Source organism: Bombus affinis, chromosome 6 (genome assembly GCF_024516045.1).
Source record: "Bombus affinis isolate iyBomAffi1 chromosome 6, iyBomAffi1.2, whole genome shotgun sequence".
NCBI lineage: Eukaryota > Metazoa > Arthropoda > Insecta > Hymenoptera > Apidae > Bombus > Bombus affinis.
The window spans coordinates 13861797-13883281 of record NC_066349.1 but is presented as its reverse complement, the minus strand read 5'-3'; the positions used below and the strand labels follow the sequence as shown (position 1 = coordinate 13883281).

The 21485-nt window shown below is 37.3% G+C and overlaps 1 protein-coding gene across 7 annotated transcripts in view; it reads right to left on the bottom strand.

Moving 5' to 3' along the window:
- Positions 1-21485, bottom strand: part of LOC126917452 (collagen alpha-1(XVIII) chain) — a 343182-nt gene that overhangs the window by 156444 nt on the left and 165253 nt on the right. Inside the window, exon 2 of one of the 7 annotated variants that reach the window (XM_050724322.1) lies at positions 1085-3282. The exons of the other annotated variants lie outside the window; for them this stretch is intronic. Within the exon in view, the coding sequence (XP_050580279.1) occupies positions 1085-1276 (192 nt within the window). The 5' untranslated portion in view covers positions 1277-3282. The remainder of the gene's footprint in view (positions 1-1084; positions 3283-21485) is intronic. 7 annotated transcript variants of the gene reach the window in all.

Genomic DNA, 21485 nt, shown 5'->3' with positions numbered 1-21485 from the left:
TTGTACATGGTCGAATTGCGCGATGCGCCTTGCATCAGGCTAAAACGGCAGAGATCGGGTTAAGAATCAAGCGGGGCGGAGAAGCTGCACCGCTATAATTCCATTAAGATACAAATTTCCGGAATTTTTCAGCGAAAAAGATTAACAACGCACAGCGATGGATCGCTCAAGTATCACAGGAAACGAACCTCGTAATACGTGGACATTACTAAAAATAATAAATTTGGTTGAGGTCTATGGAAACGTTCGTCTCTTTAAGTAAATCTAGTTTAGATTATTTGTCAAATTTGTTTCTCACGTAAGTTTCAAGAGTAACCATCTTCTTTTCGAATAGTTTTTCCTTTCGTATCGTTGATACAAAATGAAAGTTACACGACGAACGGAACAATACCAGTTCTACGTACAAATACAAATTAATTAGAAATACTCAATGTGTTCATTTAATATCGTTTTACATGCCATATATTATAATTCCAGTACATCATTCGGTACGATTAATTAGTTAACGAGTTATTAACAATAATAGAAAACTACAAACAGAAATGAAATTATAAACGAAATGGCGGTGATTTATTTATTTTAATGAAGAGATATCGAATTTCAGAAACATGCATATATAATTAACATTGAAATTAATATTTATAGAATTGAAATGCTTTATTATATTTCGTATCATAGCCAACAGCCGTCTTGATACTTTTACCACTCTATTATTTACATTAGAAAATCGATCTTCGAATACACTTTATTTCACAGAGCTATTCAAACGATTTAAAAGCAAAGATTCAAAGATATTGCTCTTACAATTTCAAATTTCGTCTAAATATATTTCAAATAATTTTCCCTACCTGTATCACAGTGTAAGAAATATACATTTTTCTTAATTATACACGTACTCGCGATATATTATAAAATTGATAACGACACTCGCATATAATTGATACTCTGAATCGGCAAATATCACCATATCGATAAACATCGTTCAATAATCGCTAATAAACCGATGAAATCGACCTACCGTAAAAAATGCGCGAGAATTCAGCGCAGGGCACGTGGCCGCCACGAAAAGGAAGTTTCTACTCACATGTTTAGTGGCGGTGTAGCCGGTGATCTGTTGAAGCTTGCTGCTGACCATCTTCGTGCCCGGTTTCGTCGGTTTCTCGCTCTTGTGCCATATACCGATCACACCCGTGATTATCAACGCCACCAGCGTAATGATACCGATCAACAACGACAGAGTCACGATTTTGCTACGGGGCGATATTACCATTGCCATTTTTCCTCGTCTTTCGGACTGTCTCCCCTTCCTTTGGGTATCTTACTTGTTCACCAACACTTTGCCAACACCGAATCGGTTAATCCGAATATCTCAACGAACAGTTTCCAACCAGTCTAACCAGATGGAAAACGATCAATCAATTAATAACTTCGATTAACATCAATATATCATTTATGTATACATATATATCTAGGTATATGAATATATATCTCTCTCTTTGTTTCTTCTTTTAGGGGAATAGGAGCGGGGACTAACTAGAATATTCCTCTCTCATACGGCCATACATCAGTGCCGACAACGATTTTCAACTAAGGCTGCCGCTGTTATTATAACTTTATCACGTCCTCGTACTCGAATATCGACGACGTGTCAGCCGAGTCCTCGTGGACCCTCCTTAAAGTCATCTGGCAGAATGTGACTCGTTCTCCTGGCTCGATTTTCCAAGATCGATCGTACGATCTTTCACAGCCTTGCCTCTAACCGCCACCATCAATGCTTCGAGGTTTTCTCTCGGACCGCTGTTTCAAATTTCTTTCTCTTTCTTTCAGAGATCCCGTTGGCCGTTCGATTCGATGTTCCTTCGATTCAGCTTCCGCTCCAAGAATTCTCTTTGGAAACCTCGCTCGAAGAGGATGAAGAAGAGGACTCCGTTTGCCTCGTTGCGTTTGGTCGGTCTTATGTTTAGCAGGAACTCGTCAGTCCTCCGTCCACGTCTCGCACTTTCCGAGCTTGACTCAACTTTCCCCAACGTACTATACCGATCGCTTGTCACACGTCCGGTTTCGCTTTCGGAAATTTCGCGGCGAATTACGGAAATTTCTCCGGGATATATCGCTCACCGCGGATACCACGATTCCACTACGGCCCAACCCTCCACAGAGTTGGAAGAGGTCAACAAGTTTAACACGCTTTCGAGAACTTGGTCGACGAGGGACTCGCTCTTCTTCGAATTCCTTAACGTCGTCCTTCGTAACCCCGCTCCTCCGTAATTTCGTCGAGCACTCTACTTCGTACGGTGCACCCGGTATACACTCGCGACGGCCGATGGTTACGCATTGAAGCGATCCTCTTCTGTCAAGCTATCCGATAATCTTGCGATGACTCTTTTCCGTAACTTTCGTGTACGTTTCAGTTTCTGATCGTTCTTCTAATTTTTCGTCACGAGGAAGATTCTTAATACTGATCCGAGTGTAACAATTGAAATTTCTTTTTCTTACGGTTCTTTGCGACTTCAACTCGTTAAACTAGCTTCGCCCAACCTTCTTCCGAGGAAACGCTTCTATATAAACGCGTCAGACATTTTTTCAATTCCATAAATTTCCCTCCCGTGACGAGAAAGCCTTACGAAGAAACAGGTTTCTCGGCGCACGAAACTCCAACAACCTTCTTATAGACTCAATAAACAAAACCCTATCCCTCCACATTGGTTTTCCTCTGTCCCGGAGCAACCTCTCTCGGAAACAGCCGTGTTCTCCAAGCACTTGAGGCTCGAGCGATCACAAGAGCAGACACAGAGTTTCCCGTTCCGAGTATCAACGTGCTCTTTTTTTTCTTTTGCTTTTTCTATTCTACGTCGAATTCGTATTCATTCCGACGCGAAGGAAGAAACGTTCGATGGCGTTCTACCGTGGCTCCTAGCGAAACACGATGCACACTTACGCGGATCAACAAGTTTAACGGTCGCGAGGGGTCAACAACAACGAGTTCCGATAAATTCGTCTGAATAATCAACAATAAACTTCTCCGGGGAATTGTTTCAGCAACGAGATACACCGGAGAATACCTTCTATATTACACGGTTGCCGTCGGTCGTTCGAGGATTCGTTTAACGAGACCTCCGGAAACGAGAAGCCTCGGAAGCCTCTCTTCAACGATCTTCGATCCCTCGTTCGTGTTCCCACTCCTCGTCGTCCTCGTTTCACCGTGGCCTTTCAGACCTGCCTCTCTTGGACTGCACCGCCGTCGATTCAGGCGGCCTCTAATCGCCGTGGAAAGTCACTTTCCTAGATGTTATGAAAACAACCAGACGTCACGAATTTTCCGACTGTAGAGTTAATAGGGATTCGAGAGACCTTTCGATGCAGCTTCAAAGACACGTCTCGGTGGATTGTTGCGAGAGAATAGGACGATTCGATGAATCGAGAGCTACGTGAGCGAAGGATTTACGATATTTAGAGAAGTTTTGTCAGCGTGGAAAATTGTGGTCGGATTGGTGGATGTTTGCGGTGAATGTTTGACACAAAATTAATGCTTCCAGCGGTAAATATTCGAGACGCGAACATTTCCTATAGAGTATGGTTTGCAATGATTATCATTATTGATCGTCGTTGTACACAATGTTTTGTACGCGATGCAAAATACCAATTTGATATTATGTATACAGTTGGGGATAAAAGAAGGTTATAAAACTGACATTCGAGGATTTTGGTATCAGAAACTTTTGTACTGGATATTTTTTAATATGTTGGCAACGATACATCGTTCTTTATGTCGCTCAGTTTTGAAACTTTCTATGGTCATTAAGTTACTCGTTTGATTTTCCCATTTTATGAAAGTTATGTAAACGCAGGATGGATATTAATTGTAAACAAATTCTAGAGATTTTTAATTAAAGGTTAGACTATCCCTAACTTTGATAAACGTAACGAAGTTAATTTTCAATTTGTGTATCGAAAGTTCGACGGCTACTACGGCCAGAATATAATGAGACGATATAATTTGGTAAATTGCTTGTTCTTTACAGAAGTTGGCCATCGACGTAAACTGTCCTAGAATGAGAATTTAATTGCTCGAAGAATCGCTATTCTCTTTACTAATTAATCAACATTGTGGTCTTAGCGAATAAAATTGATAACTTGCCAAGTGCATTCGCTAATAGGAATATACTTCGAGGCGTTAATGAAGATAAATCTTCTTTAAAGAAAGTTTTTTAATAATCCTCCCATTTTTTATCTAATTACAGAAAATATATCCTCCATTTGCAAAAGTTATATTTCTGACAAATTACATCTTCCTTTTCAGACATGTCATGGTCTTCTTCGAATTTTTACCGGCCAATCTCGCTGTTATTTCAATAGATAAAGGGACTCGATATTTCTGTGTAAAGGGAAACTTTAGCATAAAGTCGAAGCTTATAATTTTTTCACTTTTGCTCTCGAATTTACAAATATTCTAGACAAATTGATCTATTTTCCATCTGAAAATTTTTAGAAAAAAATTCGAGTTCCTCGGATACGTATTTATAAGTTTCTACGATACGAGTCACAAATAAATCCTTATATATCCTTCGCTTCTTCGTCTACGAAGGGGTATGTAAAACTTCTGGGCACAATTTTCCAATATTCCACCTGAAAGTTTCTTTCGTTCGAATGTCCTTAGCTTCGAAAGTATTAGATTGATCCGAGAATTGTATAGATCATATAACGTGGTTTTACAAATCATATAATTTGGCTCTACAAATCCCAGGTAGCTGAAATATATGTACGTTATAACTATCGAAATATATGATGTAACAAGACGTTATAATGTTGCTGGAAATATTAGTTTGCCGTCGAGAATTTGATCCGTAAATCCGTGGACAAACTGCATCTTATTGGACGAGATTCAGTTATAAAAATATGCGATAGTAGCAGCTTTCACAGTCTTTTGGTAGATCTTCGCGAAACTTTTTCACGGGAATAAATACGATATTGAAAACTTTGGTTGTAAAGAAAAGATATTTTATAGAGGAATATAAAGGAAGAATCTTATTCTTTATTATTAATAATAAAATATTTATAAGATACCTATAAGATAAAAAGAAGAAGAATATTTTCTATCAGAATGTTTAACTGGAAGAATAATTTAATAACAGAATTAATTTGCCTTTTGAACAATTCTCACGAACAATTCTCTGGGATAGGAATCTCTCCAAGATTGAAAAACAAAAATCGTCTTCTTAAATTGTTTACGATTAACAGTTCGCTTCGTCAAATCGAAGAAAACGCCATTCGGTTAGTAGAACAACATCCCTTGCGCGCTGATAATTGCAGGGCGCGAAACACCACGAACTAAACGTGAATTAGCGGCATGGAATCACGGCAGGACGTGTTGGATCTTAAACACTGGGATCAATTTTCCCGGGTGTTATCGCGGTCACACGGTAACAGCATTTTCATTCGACGAACCCCGTCCGTTAGCAGAGAATGCTATTTTCATTTTACACGGTAAAATGCACGAGCGAACGCGGTCGCGAATGTTAATGCGGCCGGTATCGAAGGACGTAATGAAAATGAGGAACGCATTAGGCTATTTGGACCAGGTTGAATTTCGACCACGCTGATTCGTCCCTGCGTTGTAAATTTATGAGAATTAGGTGTAAATAATGTATAAAGTGTACGTTAATTTAATCGTTAAATAGTTTTTGAAATAATCACGGATAAACAGTGGAAGAATATTTTAGGTATTCGGAGAGGAACCTCGAATTATTGTTATTTGAGGATATGTATTTTAGATGCACACTGTATGCCATTTTACATGTAATATAATAAAATTATGGGTAGAAGCATCCGCAATAAATTTAATTCTGAATGATCAATTTTCGGAGTTTGTATATCTATAGTGATTTTATTGAAATGTTTAATTGATTTTTCTTTCAGAAATAAACTACGATTTACGTGATACGATTACTCAGCAACGTCAAATACCAAATGTTGTTCAATTTCTATATTGATAATAACAACTTTTTAATCGAATTTTGTGTTACTTCATCGCGGGTAAATTTAATTTCAGGGATCATGTTATCTTATCACTGAATATACGTATTGATCAATAGGATTATTAGCATTCTTTTAGCAAATTCAGCATTGTAAAACATTTTTCCATATTCGTTACCATTTCTCATATTCACTGATAGAAGAAAAGTAGCATGAAACGCGTCGTGTCTAAACACGATTGATATTCAGATTTAATACTTTATGTTCTAAAAACATTTCGATAGTTTTCAACATTATCCATAAAACTCTGAATCTATTCGAAATTATATTTCCTATAATATTTATCTTCGATTAAATCAATCGTAGATGCCTGTATCGAATTTAAATAACAGGGGAACAGCATCCTATTAAATTACATTAAATTCCATTGTACTTGATGATACTTATTAAATATCATTTAATTTTCCGTTTTAATTCAACGCCCTTCTTTTATTACCCAGAATGTGTAGGTTAGCATAATCGAGATACTATCACGTTCATAAAAAAACTATATTCATTTTTCATTATATCTTACGTTTTCCATACGTAATTTTTTTGAATTAAATAACAATTATTTATTACTAATATTTGCAATACTTATAAAAATTTAAGCTTCGACAAGTTACAACTAAAGTATACCTCGCGTAAACAAAATCCCATCGAGAAAGTCTAAATCATGTCCCGCTTTTAACATTCTATTCTATTCTCAACAATAAACAATGGACAATTTTTGCACACAAATCAGCTCGTAAGTCCGCAAATTACTACGGATCACGACCTGAAAATGTGAAAAGGGAGTGTCGTCAAAGTAGAAGCTGAATCAAAGAGGAGCACGAAGGTGATTCGTTTACCGCGGTCATATCGGTTCACCGTCATTCAACATTGGAAAGCCACCGGAAGGTTGGCTGGATAGCGCGTGACGCTTCTTCTCACAGTTTCAGAATAGTCGTGATTCACGGAACGAATATTATTAATTCAAACTATTATATAATCGCTTGCAATTCAGTGCCGAAGTTCTCATCGTTGTTGATTCGATATTCGAGAATATACATAATATAGAGATATTTAAATTAGTATTCAAATTATATTAACAAATGTTACCTAGAAGAAGAAGAATCATTAGACCAGGATGTTCGTTGCAAATTCATATAATATTTTGACGAATATAGTGAAAAAATAGAACTTGGTTAAAAAGTTGTTTCGCCTAATAAATACTGTAAAGAATATTCAGATATCAAGCGTATTTTCTAGTCAAGTAATTGAATTATAAAATCCTCATTTATTTTATCAATATAAATAAAGATTTTTAAGTGTCGTTATACTTATCGATCCGACAGTGGCTAATATTTGAAAATTAGGACTAAAACTTCCGACACAATTTACGCAGTTCGTTATTTTGTCTTACAGATTCTTACCACCTTTTCGCAAAAACTTTTTTATCTATACATTTATCTATACATGTTGGATATAGAAATTTTAGGTATACGTTACAGACGATTCTAGCCCCAAGACGAGCGATTAATGCATTGGATCGCGGATTTTTGTGTTAACGTTCGCATATTTTCGACAGCTTCTATAAAAAGGAATTCAAACAGAGATTTCGCGCTGAAATTCGAGGAAAAATTCCGCGGTAATTTGGTCGTATCAGGTATAATTCACTTTGGAACCGTTATGCCGCAAATAATGAAGAGAGGGAAAATTGTCACGTTCGTGCATTTTTTTCTCCCAATTTTGGTCACGATAATTGAGTTTCTGTCGCAATGTTTTAGATCGAAAAATGTGTTCGTGCCTCTATTCTGTCGAAGCTTCGACGCGTACGTTGCAGCATTCTATTTCTATCTTTTGAAACTTTCAGCATCGATTTATAGAGATGCTAACTAAATCTTAGAAAAGATATTTTAAAATACGTTCGAGAAAATATTTCCGAACAAAGTAAGAAAAATATTATGATTAGATAAAAAGAAGATGTTGGTAGTTAGCAGTTTTAAACAGTAGATTAAATACTATAATTTCGTAACTTAAGACTTGACAGATCGAGTATTACGATTTCGTAACTTGAGAATGTCTAGAAATGTTATTATTTCTGTTTACTTTAACGTAGTATGAAATATCACTTTTTTTAAATCTGTGTATTATTTGTTTTTACATTTATCGACACATCGTTCGATTTCGCGGTAAAAGCGATATCTCGTTTTATAAAGCATAAATTGAAAGTTAAGAGGTACGTGATGATCGTCGATCACGAAATCGTATTAAAAGCACAAACAACGTAGCGCCACTTAAAGTAATCAATATCATTTCAATATTACTTAAAATGCGCGCTGTACGAACAGAAAAAGAACATTTACACGCAATAAGTTTCTTCCAATATTACGGACTCCGATTGTAACATTATCTTTTCCTCTCTTCAAGAAGAAAAATATATTGCACAGACGTATAAAACTCCGGAGATGAAAGTTTCGTCGAGTTATGTACTTTATGGGCTGGTTTCAAACCAATTATTTCGAACTTCCACATTTTAAACTACTCAATGTATATATAAAGCTTCATTTCCTTTTTACATGCAGTGAGTCGCGAATGTACTTGTGCATTTATCATAGAAAAATTTTATGAATATCTTATGCGTTATACAAAACATTTTAAAATCTCATAAATCACAAGTATCATCATGACGCTGATAAAGTTTGAAACAAGTATAAAGATGTATATGGAAATTACAAAATACAATATGGGCTCCCTTATCCGAATATCAAACCTATTTTATATTATATTTTATATTATATTTTCCAATAACGGATGCCTTCTTTCGTTTCGAATATGTGTTGTGCTTCGTTACACGCATTCTTTCCTTCGTTCGATCGAGTGAATTCTGATTATAACAATTTATTACGAAACTAATAGCGTTGTAACTATCGAAACGAAACACGGCATAATTAAAAAAGCGACGTAGATGTGAAAAGCCAGAATCACAGACACTAAAAGACAAAAACATCAAACACGTTGAGAATTATGTGAAGCACGTAGATTCCTCAGATGGCAACAGTAAGATAATCTTAAACATACCGATCTAATGAAATGGTTTCATTGGGACAAAAACGATAATAATGAAGATTTTATGCAAATGGAAACAGCGATCGAAAGTGGTAATGGAGCGGCGTCTTCTCTTATCGAAGCATTCGTGGCGTTCGAAAAAGAGTTTCGATGGTTCGAAGTATAAAAGGAACGTAGTTTTATGCAGTTATTTACGTTGGAAGATTACTTGACTTAGCGGCCAAGAAGATATGAGATTCATGAATATTCGAAGAATCTGCCAATTAATCTTAACCTGTGTTCGACTAAATGAAATTTCATATCAGAAAAGTGATCGTTGTATTATCTAAAAATTTCACTATCCGAACAATTTTGTCTCTCTATTTGTTCGGATAACGGGGGCTCCGTTGTACTCTCAAAGAGACACAAATTCTCGGCATATGTGACCGCACTATCGATACGCATTGGAAAGGGCAAAAGTTATAAGAGATGGTTTCTACGTGGCCGCATTTTCAAGCGTCGAGAGTGCCTTATCATTATATTTCTATTTGTTCGGAAGCTTTTCAAACCCGGACACGGTTCCACGTTCCACGTAACCAGTGGAAGGTTGGTGGCCGGCGAGAGGAGACTTGAAAAATTCAAAGCGCAAGTCGGTCGAAGAGGTATGCAAATGAACGTGTTCCGCCCGAAGCAGGGCGGACCACGAGCGTGACCATCGCCACGACGACAACTTCCTCTGTTTTTCTATCTCTTCCGGTAAACACCGTTCGTAGCGGATGTTTTTTCCTCCGTTGCTCTTCCGGCAATTTGTTCACGCGCGTCTCCGCGCTATCGCCTAACAATATCTCCTTGCTTTGCTTCAATTCCCCCTCCGCTTTTTTCCCAACCCCAACCCGGCGCGTTTCACTCGTTTTTATTCTAGGTATATTTTAATAACGAAAAAAGCGGAGAACAAAGACGAGTACAGAGGAGAAGAAAGAGGGCGAAAAGCGGAAGATAAACGAGTTTCCACGGTTTCCATGAGCTTTTTGCGCTTCGACTGCTTTTAATTCACAAAAGTAAACAGCCAGAAGTTCATACGATTTCGCTCGTTAATTCGATCCCCCTGCCCTCCAGCTGGCCCTTTTCCTCTCCACGGCTCGCCAACTTTCCACTCTCCTTTTCTTTTTTTTTTTCTTCCCACTCTCAGTCGCCCATCGTCCGGCTTTTTCTCCTAGAATATCCTCAGGTAGCTCGTTTTCAGCCGAGTGAAAGGCCGGCGAGAGTTCATAGAAGGCGAATCACAGGCGAAACAAAACGCGGGGTGAAACCCCGTCCCTTCATTACACCAGAGACCCTCTTTTTTTTCATTCTTTCTCCTTCTTACTCCTTGCGTTTATCTTTTACCTCATCCTGTTCTCGTCATTCAAACGCAAGGCATGCACCCGCGCTTGCTCTCGTCTCCTTCTGGAGCAGCATCGGGTCCTCCTTTTCTCGTGCTCCTTTCTCCTTTTTACTGCTCCATTTCTTTTCTCATCCTCTTCTGCTCTCGTCTCCATTCCTTACTCTTAACCGCTCTCGCATCCTCCATCGCGAACGTGAGCCACATATATTTCCCTGCTCTGCTCCGTTTCGAACGTCGATATCCTCTTGTTTCGGCCATCGATAATTTCCCGGCGTTTCCCTCGGGAGAAAAATGCACTCGGTTCGGCTTCCTCCACCGATCCTCGTACGTACGTGCGAGATCGTAGATATCACGTCGACAGTCGCTCCACTTTTCAAAACCGGACATTATCTTCGCAGACAATCACGCGGATGCAAAACTCGATTTATATGGATTTTACGTATTCTTCGGATCATTTTATCAGAGTTCGTCGGTTGATTCTTTTTTATCTTACACTGTGTCTCGTATTTGTAAAATACATTAAAATTATAATGTTTGTTCGGTGCTAAGATCCTTCGCGGTTTATTGTACGAAACGAAGTTTTATACACCGAAACTTCTTACGTTCGTCTCATATTCTGGATTTATGTTTTCATCTTTTTATCCATTTGAAGCTTTACGCGTCTATATATATCCTCATACATTGATATCTCTATATATCTATATTTTTATACCTTTACACGTTTACGTTTATATGCCCAAGAAATTCTAACTCTCTCAGCAACGATATCCTTGCGAAGTTATCGAACGCTTATTCTATCGCTTAAGAAATTAACAGTTGCCTGAAATAGACAGGGACTTAGGATTTTATCCTTTTTAGCTTTCCATTCTAGCATTATTGGTTCAGTCAGAGTGCTTCGTAAGGATATACGAGAATTCATGGGGGTTGTTCGCAACAGTCGCTTGGTGACTTTAAGACCCTCCCAGTGCCGATAGCGTGGAAGTGGTCACTCGCAGAAGGAGAATTATCAATCACAGTAAATCGACCATTCTAGCAAATTCAAAAATATTTAGATGATCAATCCGCGCGCCTTACTGGCGCCAACGTGTCTCGTTCGACGTGCCATCAGACCTTTTTCTCGGACGAATCGACACTTTGTTCATTGAGACTTATCGTAGAACTAACTTTCAAACTAAAAAATCAGAAACATCTGAACGCATCAAACGCGTTCAGTTTGTATACAATGCGGGTAAAATAAATCTAACGATGTTTTCGTACTGGCAAATAATCTTTGTCAGTCTTTCCTTGTCGTGGTAAATAATCTTTGCTGGTACACCCTTTCGAGTCAAGGGTCTCGAACAATGTTATTTATCGCCAAATTATTGCGCAAAAAGGTCTTGGTAATCTTAATGTTAAAATTGTATTTGCATTTCGTTTAGAATTGTTTATTATTCTCGTTTGTCGCTAGTTTATATACTTCCTTAAAAATACACAAGTTTACACAAGTATCTGATGTAACAAACGCATTGGAAATTTAAAGTGATTTTATGTTCTACGAGCGATTATGCTTACCGTATGGTTGCCGAAAATAAATTAGTAATTTCGTATTTAATTACTGATGAATCCGCAAAATTACCAAAATTATATGCTAAACATGTGGTATCGTATTATATCGTGTATGTTAATATTGTATATTATTTTCGCGACATTTTCAGTCGTTTATTGTCAATGTAACATTAAATTATATTAAACAATTCATTTCGGAGTTATCATTTCTGTATATAATTGTGCATCTCACCGTGGATTTTATTGCAAATACTCCGTCTACATCGATCCAAAGATTACTAAAATTATATTTTCCAATTAATTACGAGTTTAAATATGCTTAAACATATCCAAATAGTAAAATAACGAGTTAGAAAAGTTATTTCTTTTAAGACACATAAAATTAATCCAAACGATTTATAAACCAAACAACCCGCTGTATTATTTAAAAGTTGTGATATATTTTGAAATATTTTATTCAAACAATCTTGAATCCTGACATACACTGGGAGAACCGAACGATCATAGCGGACGAAACCTCTTGAATTTTCACGAGCAGCGGTCACTGCTCCTTTCAAAAATACACGATGACCGCTTTTTAAAGGTTCGCAAAAATTTCTGAAGGCGAAAAGGCAATCAGGTACAAACGACGGCTGCTATGAAACAAAGATAACCCGGGGGAAAGGAAATTAAATTCTGTATCTACCGGGTGCCGACAAAACACGAGGCCCTGCTCGCTAACACGATATTCGTTCTTGATTCTTTCCTTGTCGTTTCTCCGGCCCAGGAATATTGCGCCTTTAAAGATTCATATTACTCACGAAACGTCGAAAAAGAGGATCGCGCACGATGCCTTTGATCTGTGTCTGGTGAAACGCGAATTATTTGAAAAATTCGCCTGCCTTCTGCCAAAGAGGAAGAGAGAAAGGAGGAGACTTCACGATAGGATCGTTCGTTTTATCAGTAATTTCATTATTTTACGCGACTCTTGGACACGAGGTAGCTTCGAAGAAGAAATTAAGAAGCCTGTTTCGTTCGGATCGATGGGAAAGTGAAACGAGAAGAAACATTTTGTTTAATTCATACATTTCGCCAACTCTGTAGTTAAATAGTGTTATTTTTCGAGCTCAAAGACCGATAAGTGTAAATTTATTCGATGTCTGAATTTAATGAACTCGATAGAAATTGAATGAATTTGGTAGAAAGGGCGGAAACATTCTATCCTGCATATTTTATCAAATTCTGTAATTACGAATCATGGCAGTTTGATATTTGAAAATTTCGCCAGCTTCCATTTAGTGGCGCTTAAAGCCGAGAAAATCAATTTCACGCTGGTAATGAAATTATAATTTGCCTGCCTTCGTTTTATCTTAGTACAGTATTATCTACTTGAATATTTATATAATAGCAAATTATATTTATGTTCGGCTGTCGTCCTATTTTTAATTTGCATTATTTAAAATATCGATGCAATTTTCATTTCCGTTCTAGCCTTTTATTTAAGCTGTACTAATTTAATAATCTGTTTGTATCTAATTTATCTCACGATTTATCAATTAATAATCGGAGGACTAAAATACTTTAGCTATTATTAAAAACAGAATTACATCATCGTTTTTAAGTACCTATCATCCAAAGATGAACTTGTTGAATATCATCTAGAATACCATCAGCGAATATCGAAGTCCTTTATGAATTAAAGATCCTGCTATAAATTTACAGGAAGAAATAACTCTATTTTTGTATTCTTTTTTTTTTAGAAGAATTAATTTATGTGCGCTAGCTTTTAAAATATCAGGTCTTCCGAAAAGTTTCTTTCGTTTTATAAGGAAATAATGGATGCACAACATTTTCCGTTTTATATTATTTTATCGAATTACGTACGATATATTTTGTTCTATCAAGATAAAGATTACAACGTTCGACAGATTAGGTTTCACGTTTGTATAAAGATGCGTTGTTGTAAAAGACGAGGTAATTCATAAAGCATTAAATACACTCTTCAAAATCTATAAAATCCTTCAATGTACTCTAATTAAAATTAGATTATAGTATAAAGCACATCCATCTCATCCAAAATTAAAAAAACTATGCCAATTAAAATTACAAGACACAAACCACTCGATCAATGTTACTTCTTTAAAGAGGAAAATTCTTTCCAGTTCTATATTTTCGAATCTCATGACGCAACAAATTCCGTAACTTTTATCAAAAAAATCATGACGTCCGTTGAATCGTTAAAATTATCGTGATATAACAGTTTTAACGGTTTTAATCGCACTGAAAAATGAGCAGTCGTGACGCGGGCACATGTTCACCGGCAAAGCGAAATAATTACGTCAACCTCGACTAATGTCCGCTTTAATTAAGAAGATCCAGGAGACAGCAACGACGAAGACGAGGTGGAAAATTCGTGACCGGGGCATCGAGTGCGCTGTCGAGAAGAACGTTCATACAGTCCATTGCTGACCGAGATATCCACTCACACTTGGGAAATCTTCTGTCGACAAATCAGCGAAAAATTCATCGCCTACTCTCGTGCTACTTGCTTTTTAATTATCTCTGGATATTCGTGTGTAATCATGTGTGTGTCTATTCTAACGAGGGCTACTTGCAAATTATTTGTTAGATCTGATTTTTTAATGCTGGAGCTATCGTTTAATACGTACACGTGTAAATTATTAAATACACAGAATTATGCGTGGCGAACCATGCAACTGGAACGGGTTGTAACGTAGCTGCGATTATCGTTGAAGATAGATAAAAATCGTAGAGAATAAAAATTGAATGGCACGATAAGACTTGTGTTCGTAGGTTTTCACTTTTGTTTGATATGCAACGATGCATTGGCAAAGTGCAATTACGCTCCCGCTTTAAATGGAATTCTATAATTGTTTATTGATCATTCGATCCACTTTCTAATTCTTTACGAAGAAAAGCGTTAAGGTACTTGGATCGCAAATGCTCAGCCTAAAGGATATTTCAAGTATGATTTTGTAAAATTGCACATAAGAAAAACACGGGACGGAATACTCGCGTTTATGTTTCCCTTCCTGTCTTTCGTACGCTAAATTTTATTTAATCTTCGCTATTATTGTTTTAATTTCGATTGTCTATCATTCTCTTAATACATAAAAAAATATAACTAGAAATAAATTAGTATACAAGTTAATCGTTGGCTTCGATACTCGTTACTCCTTCGTTACTATAAAAGATCTTACTTCTTTACGCTACGGTCGGAGTTGGTGGTAGAATGGAACTCCCACAACCGATATTTCGTGGGTTGTAAGTTATGGGGACGGAAAGGCGATCGTTATCGCGTTTCCTATTAGCGAAGAAAAATTCGCCAGTTTGGAACGGGGAAACTTTGGCCTTCCCCTGGAATTACTAAGACTAGTTTTTGATCTATATTTTGCTGCAGTATCTAGATAAAACGATTTGAAGGAAAGAAGGCGGTAACGTTTATTTTCTGGCGAAAATTTCGACAATATTTTAAAATAATATTCCGCAATTGTTTTAGAAAATTCACAAAGCGAACAGATAAACGTGTCATATTTTCAAACTGCTTAGTATTCGCTAGATATCGTTTCATAATGACGATAATATTCACCTGTATGTATGAAATTTCTGAGATTGTTTCCCTCAAAATTAATAATAGTCGAATTGTAACGATCTTCTTCTACATGTACAAAAGTGTCTTTCACCCTGTTCACGAATATGTGTTGAAGCATCTCAAGTTAATATGAGTAAAATACGAAAATCTATATTTTGACGCGTTACCTTGTGGTAATTAATAAACGGCAATTATTAGAGATTATTACATCGTTTGCGCGTAGATACGACGCTTTGATAGCGACTTAAATGTTATTTCCATTAAACCGCAATTAACCATTAGGTACATGGTATCAGATATTAATAGCGCTAGAGAAATTTAGCAATTTACTATAAGCGCTAAGCGTTTAATAATAAAGGCATATCTTCGACTCGGAGTTTTCCAAGGGCGCGTTTTAATAATGCGGCCAACCCTCGGTTAAAAATTAAATTGGAGGGGCCTATTAGATCAGTATCTGATTTAACAACGCGTTGTTTATTACTAATTACCGCGTTGCGCTTCGAAAATATAAAGGAGAACGAGTAACGGAACTCATGAATGCGTAAACGAGTTAAACTACAGGTTTAATTAATTCGCCGGCACAGGCGTTAGCAAAATAATACAACGTCAGAGAAAAACGTTACACAACGACGCGGCGATAAACGAAAAATAAGTTTTAATGGCCGCGATGAAGAGGGAAAAACGCGAGCGGCTGAAAGTTTTTTTTTTACGAAGTTGAAAAAAAGTAATTTCGGGTAATTTCATCGATCTCTTAAATTTTTAAGGATTAAGGACATCTTAAGGACAAGGAGAAAGAATTTTCTAAATTCGACGTTGATAGATTAATTATCAAATTACTGGGGCGAAATGAAGATTATCGGAATAACATAACATTGTCAAGAAAAATACAGCTGAAAGAATGCCATAGAATTTTATATCTTCTAATTTACGTAGCACTTCATCTAACATTTCGTTGAGAGATCGTAATCGTTTCAATCGCTTACAGTAAGTTTCTGAACACTTCAATTTTCTTCGTTTGAAGCAGTTCACAATTCGTTTATGACACGTAAAAGATTCCGTCGATATAAAAGAGGTAACATTCGCCTCGATCGTTGCCAAAAGACTCGAAATTTCGTCTGACTTCTCTTTTTTATCCTCCTCTCGTCTTTCCAGCCTTTCAGGAGAGAAGTCAATGCTACAGTGTAACACCGCGGAAATTGAAAAGTTCGAACGAGCTCGATCTAGTCATGTCATCGAAAAAGCATCGAGATCGGGAAAAGCTTTTTCCATCGTTATCTTTCGTGTCTATGACCGTCGATACATCTCGAGCCCCGTAAAAAGATTCCAGCTCAAAATGCTTCCCTCTATTTTTTTCGTAAACCAATTTTTTATCATAAATTTTAATCGTAAAGTAGAAATTAGTAGATTTTCTAGATTATCAGATTTATATTGAGTTTATTATCAAATTTACATAATTACATTTTTTACATATCCATGTACATGTGTAGCTCTGCTCGTTTTATTTTATCTTATTTTAAATAAACTTGAATTCTTTCGTTTTATTATTTCACTGTAACCACATACAAACAAGATACATTTGCTCTTTCAGAAGCCAATTTAATCAACTCCACTTTTGCCAAATATCTAAATATATAATTAGCATTTAACTTGACATAAAACAAATTGCGTATTTCTGTAAATTTATTTAATGCAAAAAGATGGTGTGAGTAATCATAAATTTCGAATTAAATTTTACAATTATTTTTCTCTATTCTTTAATTTATTAAAATTTCGGATTGATTTTAAATATTACTACTGTAACAATCATAGTCATGCCTCGTTACAGCGTTTACGAAATTTTAAAAAGTTTCACATAATACATATAATAATATTTTATTATATATTCAGAAAAATTTTCTATGGTAAGTGTACATATGCTGGCTGTACTGTAGGCGAACGATTCAATAATAACGAACGCAATTGCCAGCGCGTTTAAACCACGCCGTGATCCACGCTCGCTTACCTCTCATCGCGTTCGTTTGGTCGGGGGTAGTTGGGACCACGAGTTCAAGCCATTTTTATCCTTTGGCTAGATTGCTACCTCTCGTCAAATATAAATTTCGCTGGAGATTTCATTTCGAACGTAGCTGCTTTTCTCTCTAACTTATTTCTTTAACGATGAGGAATAATCTCTCTCACGGCGAGGCAATGCCCCTGAGACTCATAGTCGGGCAGGTCATAGGTCAACACGCGCAACGCATTGAATCGCGTTACAGTTCGGCAAATTGCGAAATTTTTTCTCTCGGCTGCCTGTAATTTGTAACAATTAACGTGAGAATGGTGTTTATTGCAGTGTGTGGAAAAAACACGTAACATAATCGAACCGGAGAGAAAGAAATAAGAAGAAAAATTTGTTTTCAGGAAATTGAGGAAAAACGTTTTTCAATCTCTCAATGTGAAACGCTCGATGGACGTCTGCAGTTTTATTGTGAAGCATTCTAAATGTTTATGGCAACAATATACGAGAACGTGGCAGAAACGCAAAAGTATCTAAAATATCAGAAATAGCGCGTATATCCCTTCGACTTGTAATTCTTTATCTGTGTTTGCAAAAGTATGAATTTGAATAAAAACCACAATTGAAGAGTATCAATTTTGAAATATTTGATAAGATTGACTGCAAAAGTGAATTATTTATTCAAATGGACGAGTAAGAATTACTCGATAAAATTTGTATCTTCTGTTAATAAAATCCTGTTTCGATGTCTCAACTCTAACGGAATCAGGAATTTCCAATCTCGAAAATCATCTCCTAGCAACGAAACGAAATTATTGCACGAATTTCAAATTTCACGTGTTCAGCGATATCAGACGTTTTATGCATACTCTTTGTAAATATCAACGTCCGTTTATATTTCTTGTAGCCAAAATCACGCAACCACGGCTTTTCGTAGGCGTGTACAGGGATTCAAAGTTTAAACCGAGCAAAATACCGCGTTTGAGTGCTCCATCTGCGGAACCGCAACGCGGTGTGGTTATTTGCGGCGAAATTGCCGGAAAATCGTGGCCCCGTTGTAACGGAAAGTGAAAGTGAAAGTGAAACAGAGAGGAGGAGAGAACAGAGGGCGAATGATTAGCAGCAATGCGGTTTAATTTAATACCGAACTGATAACAAACATAATAGCGTTAAGTTGAACCAATAAAACGTAAATAATTCCACAAACGAGTAACAAAAGATAAACAACAAAGCTTAAAGTTGAGTCAATGCTGTGCACTCGTTTAACAATTCTTTGCCATTAATGGTGATCTGCCTATTTTTCTCAATAAAAGTTCTTCAGAATCTCGATTCTCAATCTCGATTCGACGCATGGAAAGTGAATGGTGCGCTTTCAACGATCATCATATCGTGGGAATCAATGAACGAGTCGATTTTTAAAATCGAAAACTTGGAGTATCTTTAAGAAAGCGTACTCCTTTAAATTGTTTGTTTGTAAATGTTTCCTTTAAATTGTAGATTTTCAAAGTTTTATGATTCTTCCAGTTATAGTTTGCAAATAAAATGAACAAGTTCTGTAGCGACGTTATCATTATAAAACACGGTACATCGCCTCTCATTGAACAACCGTTCGAGCAATTTATTTCCGTCCTGGCGAGTAATAACATCTGCTATTGTTTCGCGTAAAAATAAAACGCGATCGTTCGAAGAATCAAAGGAACACGTATAAAAGTTAAAAGTCGTTGGAAAAACAGCGAATTGGCACTCGTCCTAATTGATAACTCCCGGTGAACAGTTATATCTTGCAACTTAAACGAGGTTACGCTCTAGTTACAACTTCGACGAGCCAACGGCTGCGAGTCGCTGTTCTCGCTATAATGCACTTTTCGACATGAATGCATTCAGCATACCGTGTACTATGACTACGAGGCAGCTCAACATGCGACAACATGCGGTTCTAAGCGCTTCGACATCGCGGTTCTATACATAACGCATGATTTCGTTGAGAACTTCGTCGCGACACCATCCCAATCGAATTATTTCCATCGTTCCGCTTAGCAATGTCGCCCGATACGAGATAATTCCCCTTTACCGCTGATATCGATATTTCTATGTTTTCTAATTTTTAGTCTGGTCTTTTCAAATTTTTTATACGTACCAGCGATTATTATTTAAATTTTTGCGTTTGACGCATGAGCCGAATTCCGTTGAACGACGCAATAACCGACTCAATGTCTACTACTAGAGGGTCTGTCTCTACTAGTTTGCAAAGGTGATATTTTTCAGATTGTTGTAACGTAAACGGATGCGATGCAAAACGAGGGATTTTTAGATTCATGATTTAGGCCACTTTTACTATCATCGGCACATACATATCGCTTTGTATGAAGAAAGAATGTTGTTTGAAAATGTTGAAAGGCGAAGAGTAAGTGTTATTAGTGAAATGGAAATCATTTGTAAAAATTAATCATTTCTCTCGATCTTTTTATTAATCCTTTAACTCGTTGCCCGAGCGAAATTTTCATTTCGGCTAACAAACAAACTTCTCTTCGATATCCGTAAATTATTGACACCTTGTGGACCTTGTGTATCACATGTATGAAAGAACCATTCATACTGAAATACGAAAATCAATTTAATCATTGAGGAAACTATATGCACATAATCACGTGCGAATTGTTCCGATTAAATCTCATAATAAAATATTAGAAGAAAACTGTGTGATTAAAATTTCAGTTTATAAAAAAAAAGAGAAAGAAGAACAAGAAGAAGAAAGAAAGACGTATCGTGTGCAAGAACCTAACACCTAGCTCCACAATCGCGATCATTAAATCCGCCCTATACCGGTAACGTGTTAAGTTGGCTCTCGGTCGTTTCCACGCGAGCGAAACCAGAGAACGCGGAAAATTGTCAAGAATTACGAGAATCCTAGCCTGTGGCGAGGCAGACGAAACAAAGTGCAATCGAATAAAGAAAGAAAGAATGCGAGTTAACTAGTGAGCGAATAAATTCCGCCTAGTCGAATGCCACCGATAAACAACGATTCAGAGGCAGCGCGTTTCTACGAGGCCTGGGAAACGTTTATTCCCCTGAAACAGGCTGGTAGAATAGTGGTCGCTTTCAGCGCGACTTCTGTACGCGTGGAATTCCTCGCGATATTCAATTACAATCCTCTTAACAATGATTTCCCATTCAGGGCCATCTCGCGCGCCATCGAGCGTAAACGAGCCGGCTGTCACGGCGCGCGATAACTCGATTTTACGACGTAGCAGTACGCGGCACGGTACGCGCGCAGACACGAGTAATTGAAAATCCATTCTGAAGTGTTCTCCCTTTCCCTCTTTCTCTTTCTCTCTTTCTCTTTGGAGTAGCGTCGTCGACGGTACATCAAAAAATTTATCATTCCGAGGCGAGACGCGAGGAAACACCAAGGGAGAACGAACGAACTCGGAGTGGCTTCGTTGAAAAAACGCCTGCCCTCGGTCGAGAGTGGCACGAGTCACGAGTGCAGCTTTGTATATGGCCGAGTACAGAAACTCACGTGTGCAGTGGTGTACACGCGCGCGTTCGCACTCTTCTTCTGCCCTGGGACCGCGTCTTCCGGATCGACAGCTGTCAATTCAGAGTGGCGCACCTCGCTCGTTAGCGTAGCGTGCGTATCGTAAAATCCTCGTTCAACGAGTTTCGCGTGAATTTGCAACCGGGAGCAGGTTCTCTTTTTTTCTTTTTTGAGAATGTGATGTTCGCGTGGGAATTTATTTATTTTCTTTTTTTGATGGGCGCGAGCGGGGTGGTGTGAGAGGTATGATGGGTTTTTGGGACACAGCGGATGTTGATTTGGTTGATTGATGCGTGTCCAGGGATTTTACATGCATGTTACATGCACGCGATGCGGAATCGTTATTTATGTTGTAAAACTGTCACCGGGCTTTTTCCAAGGTTATTGC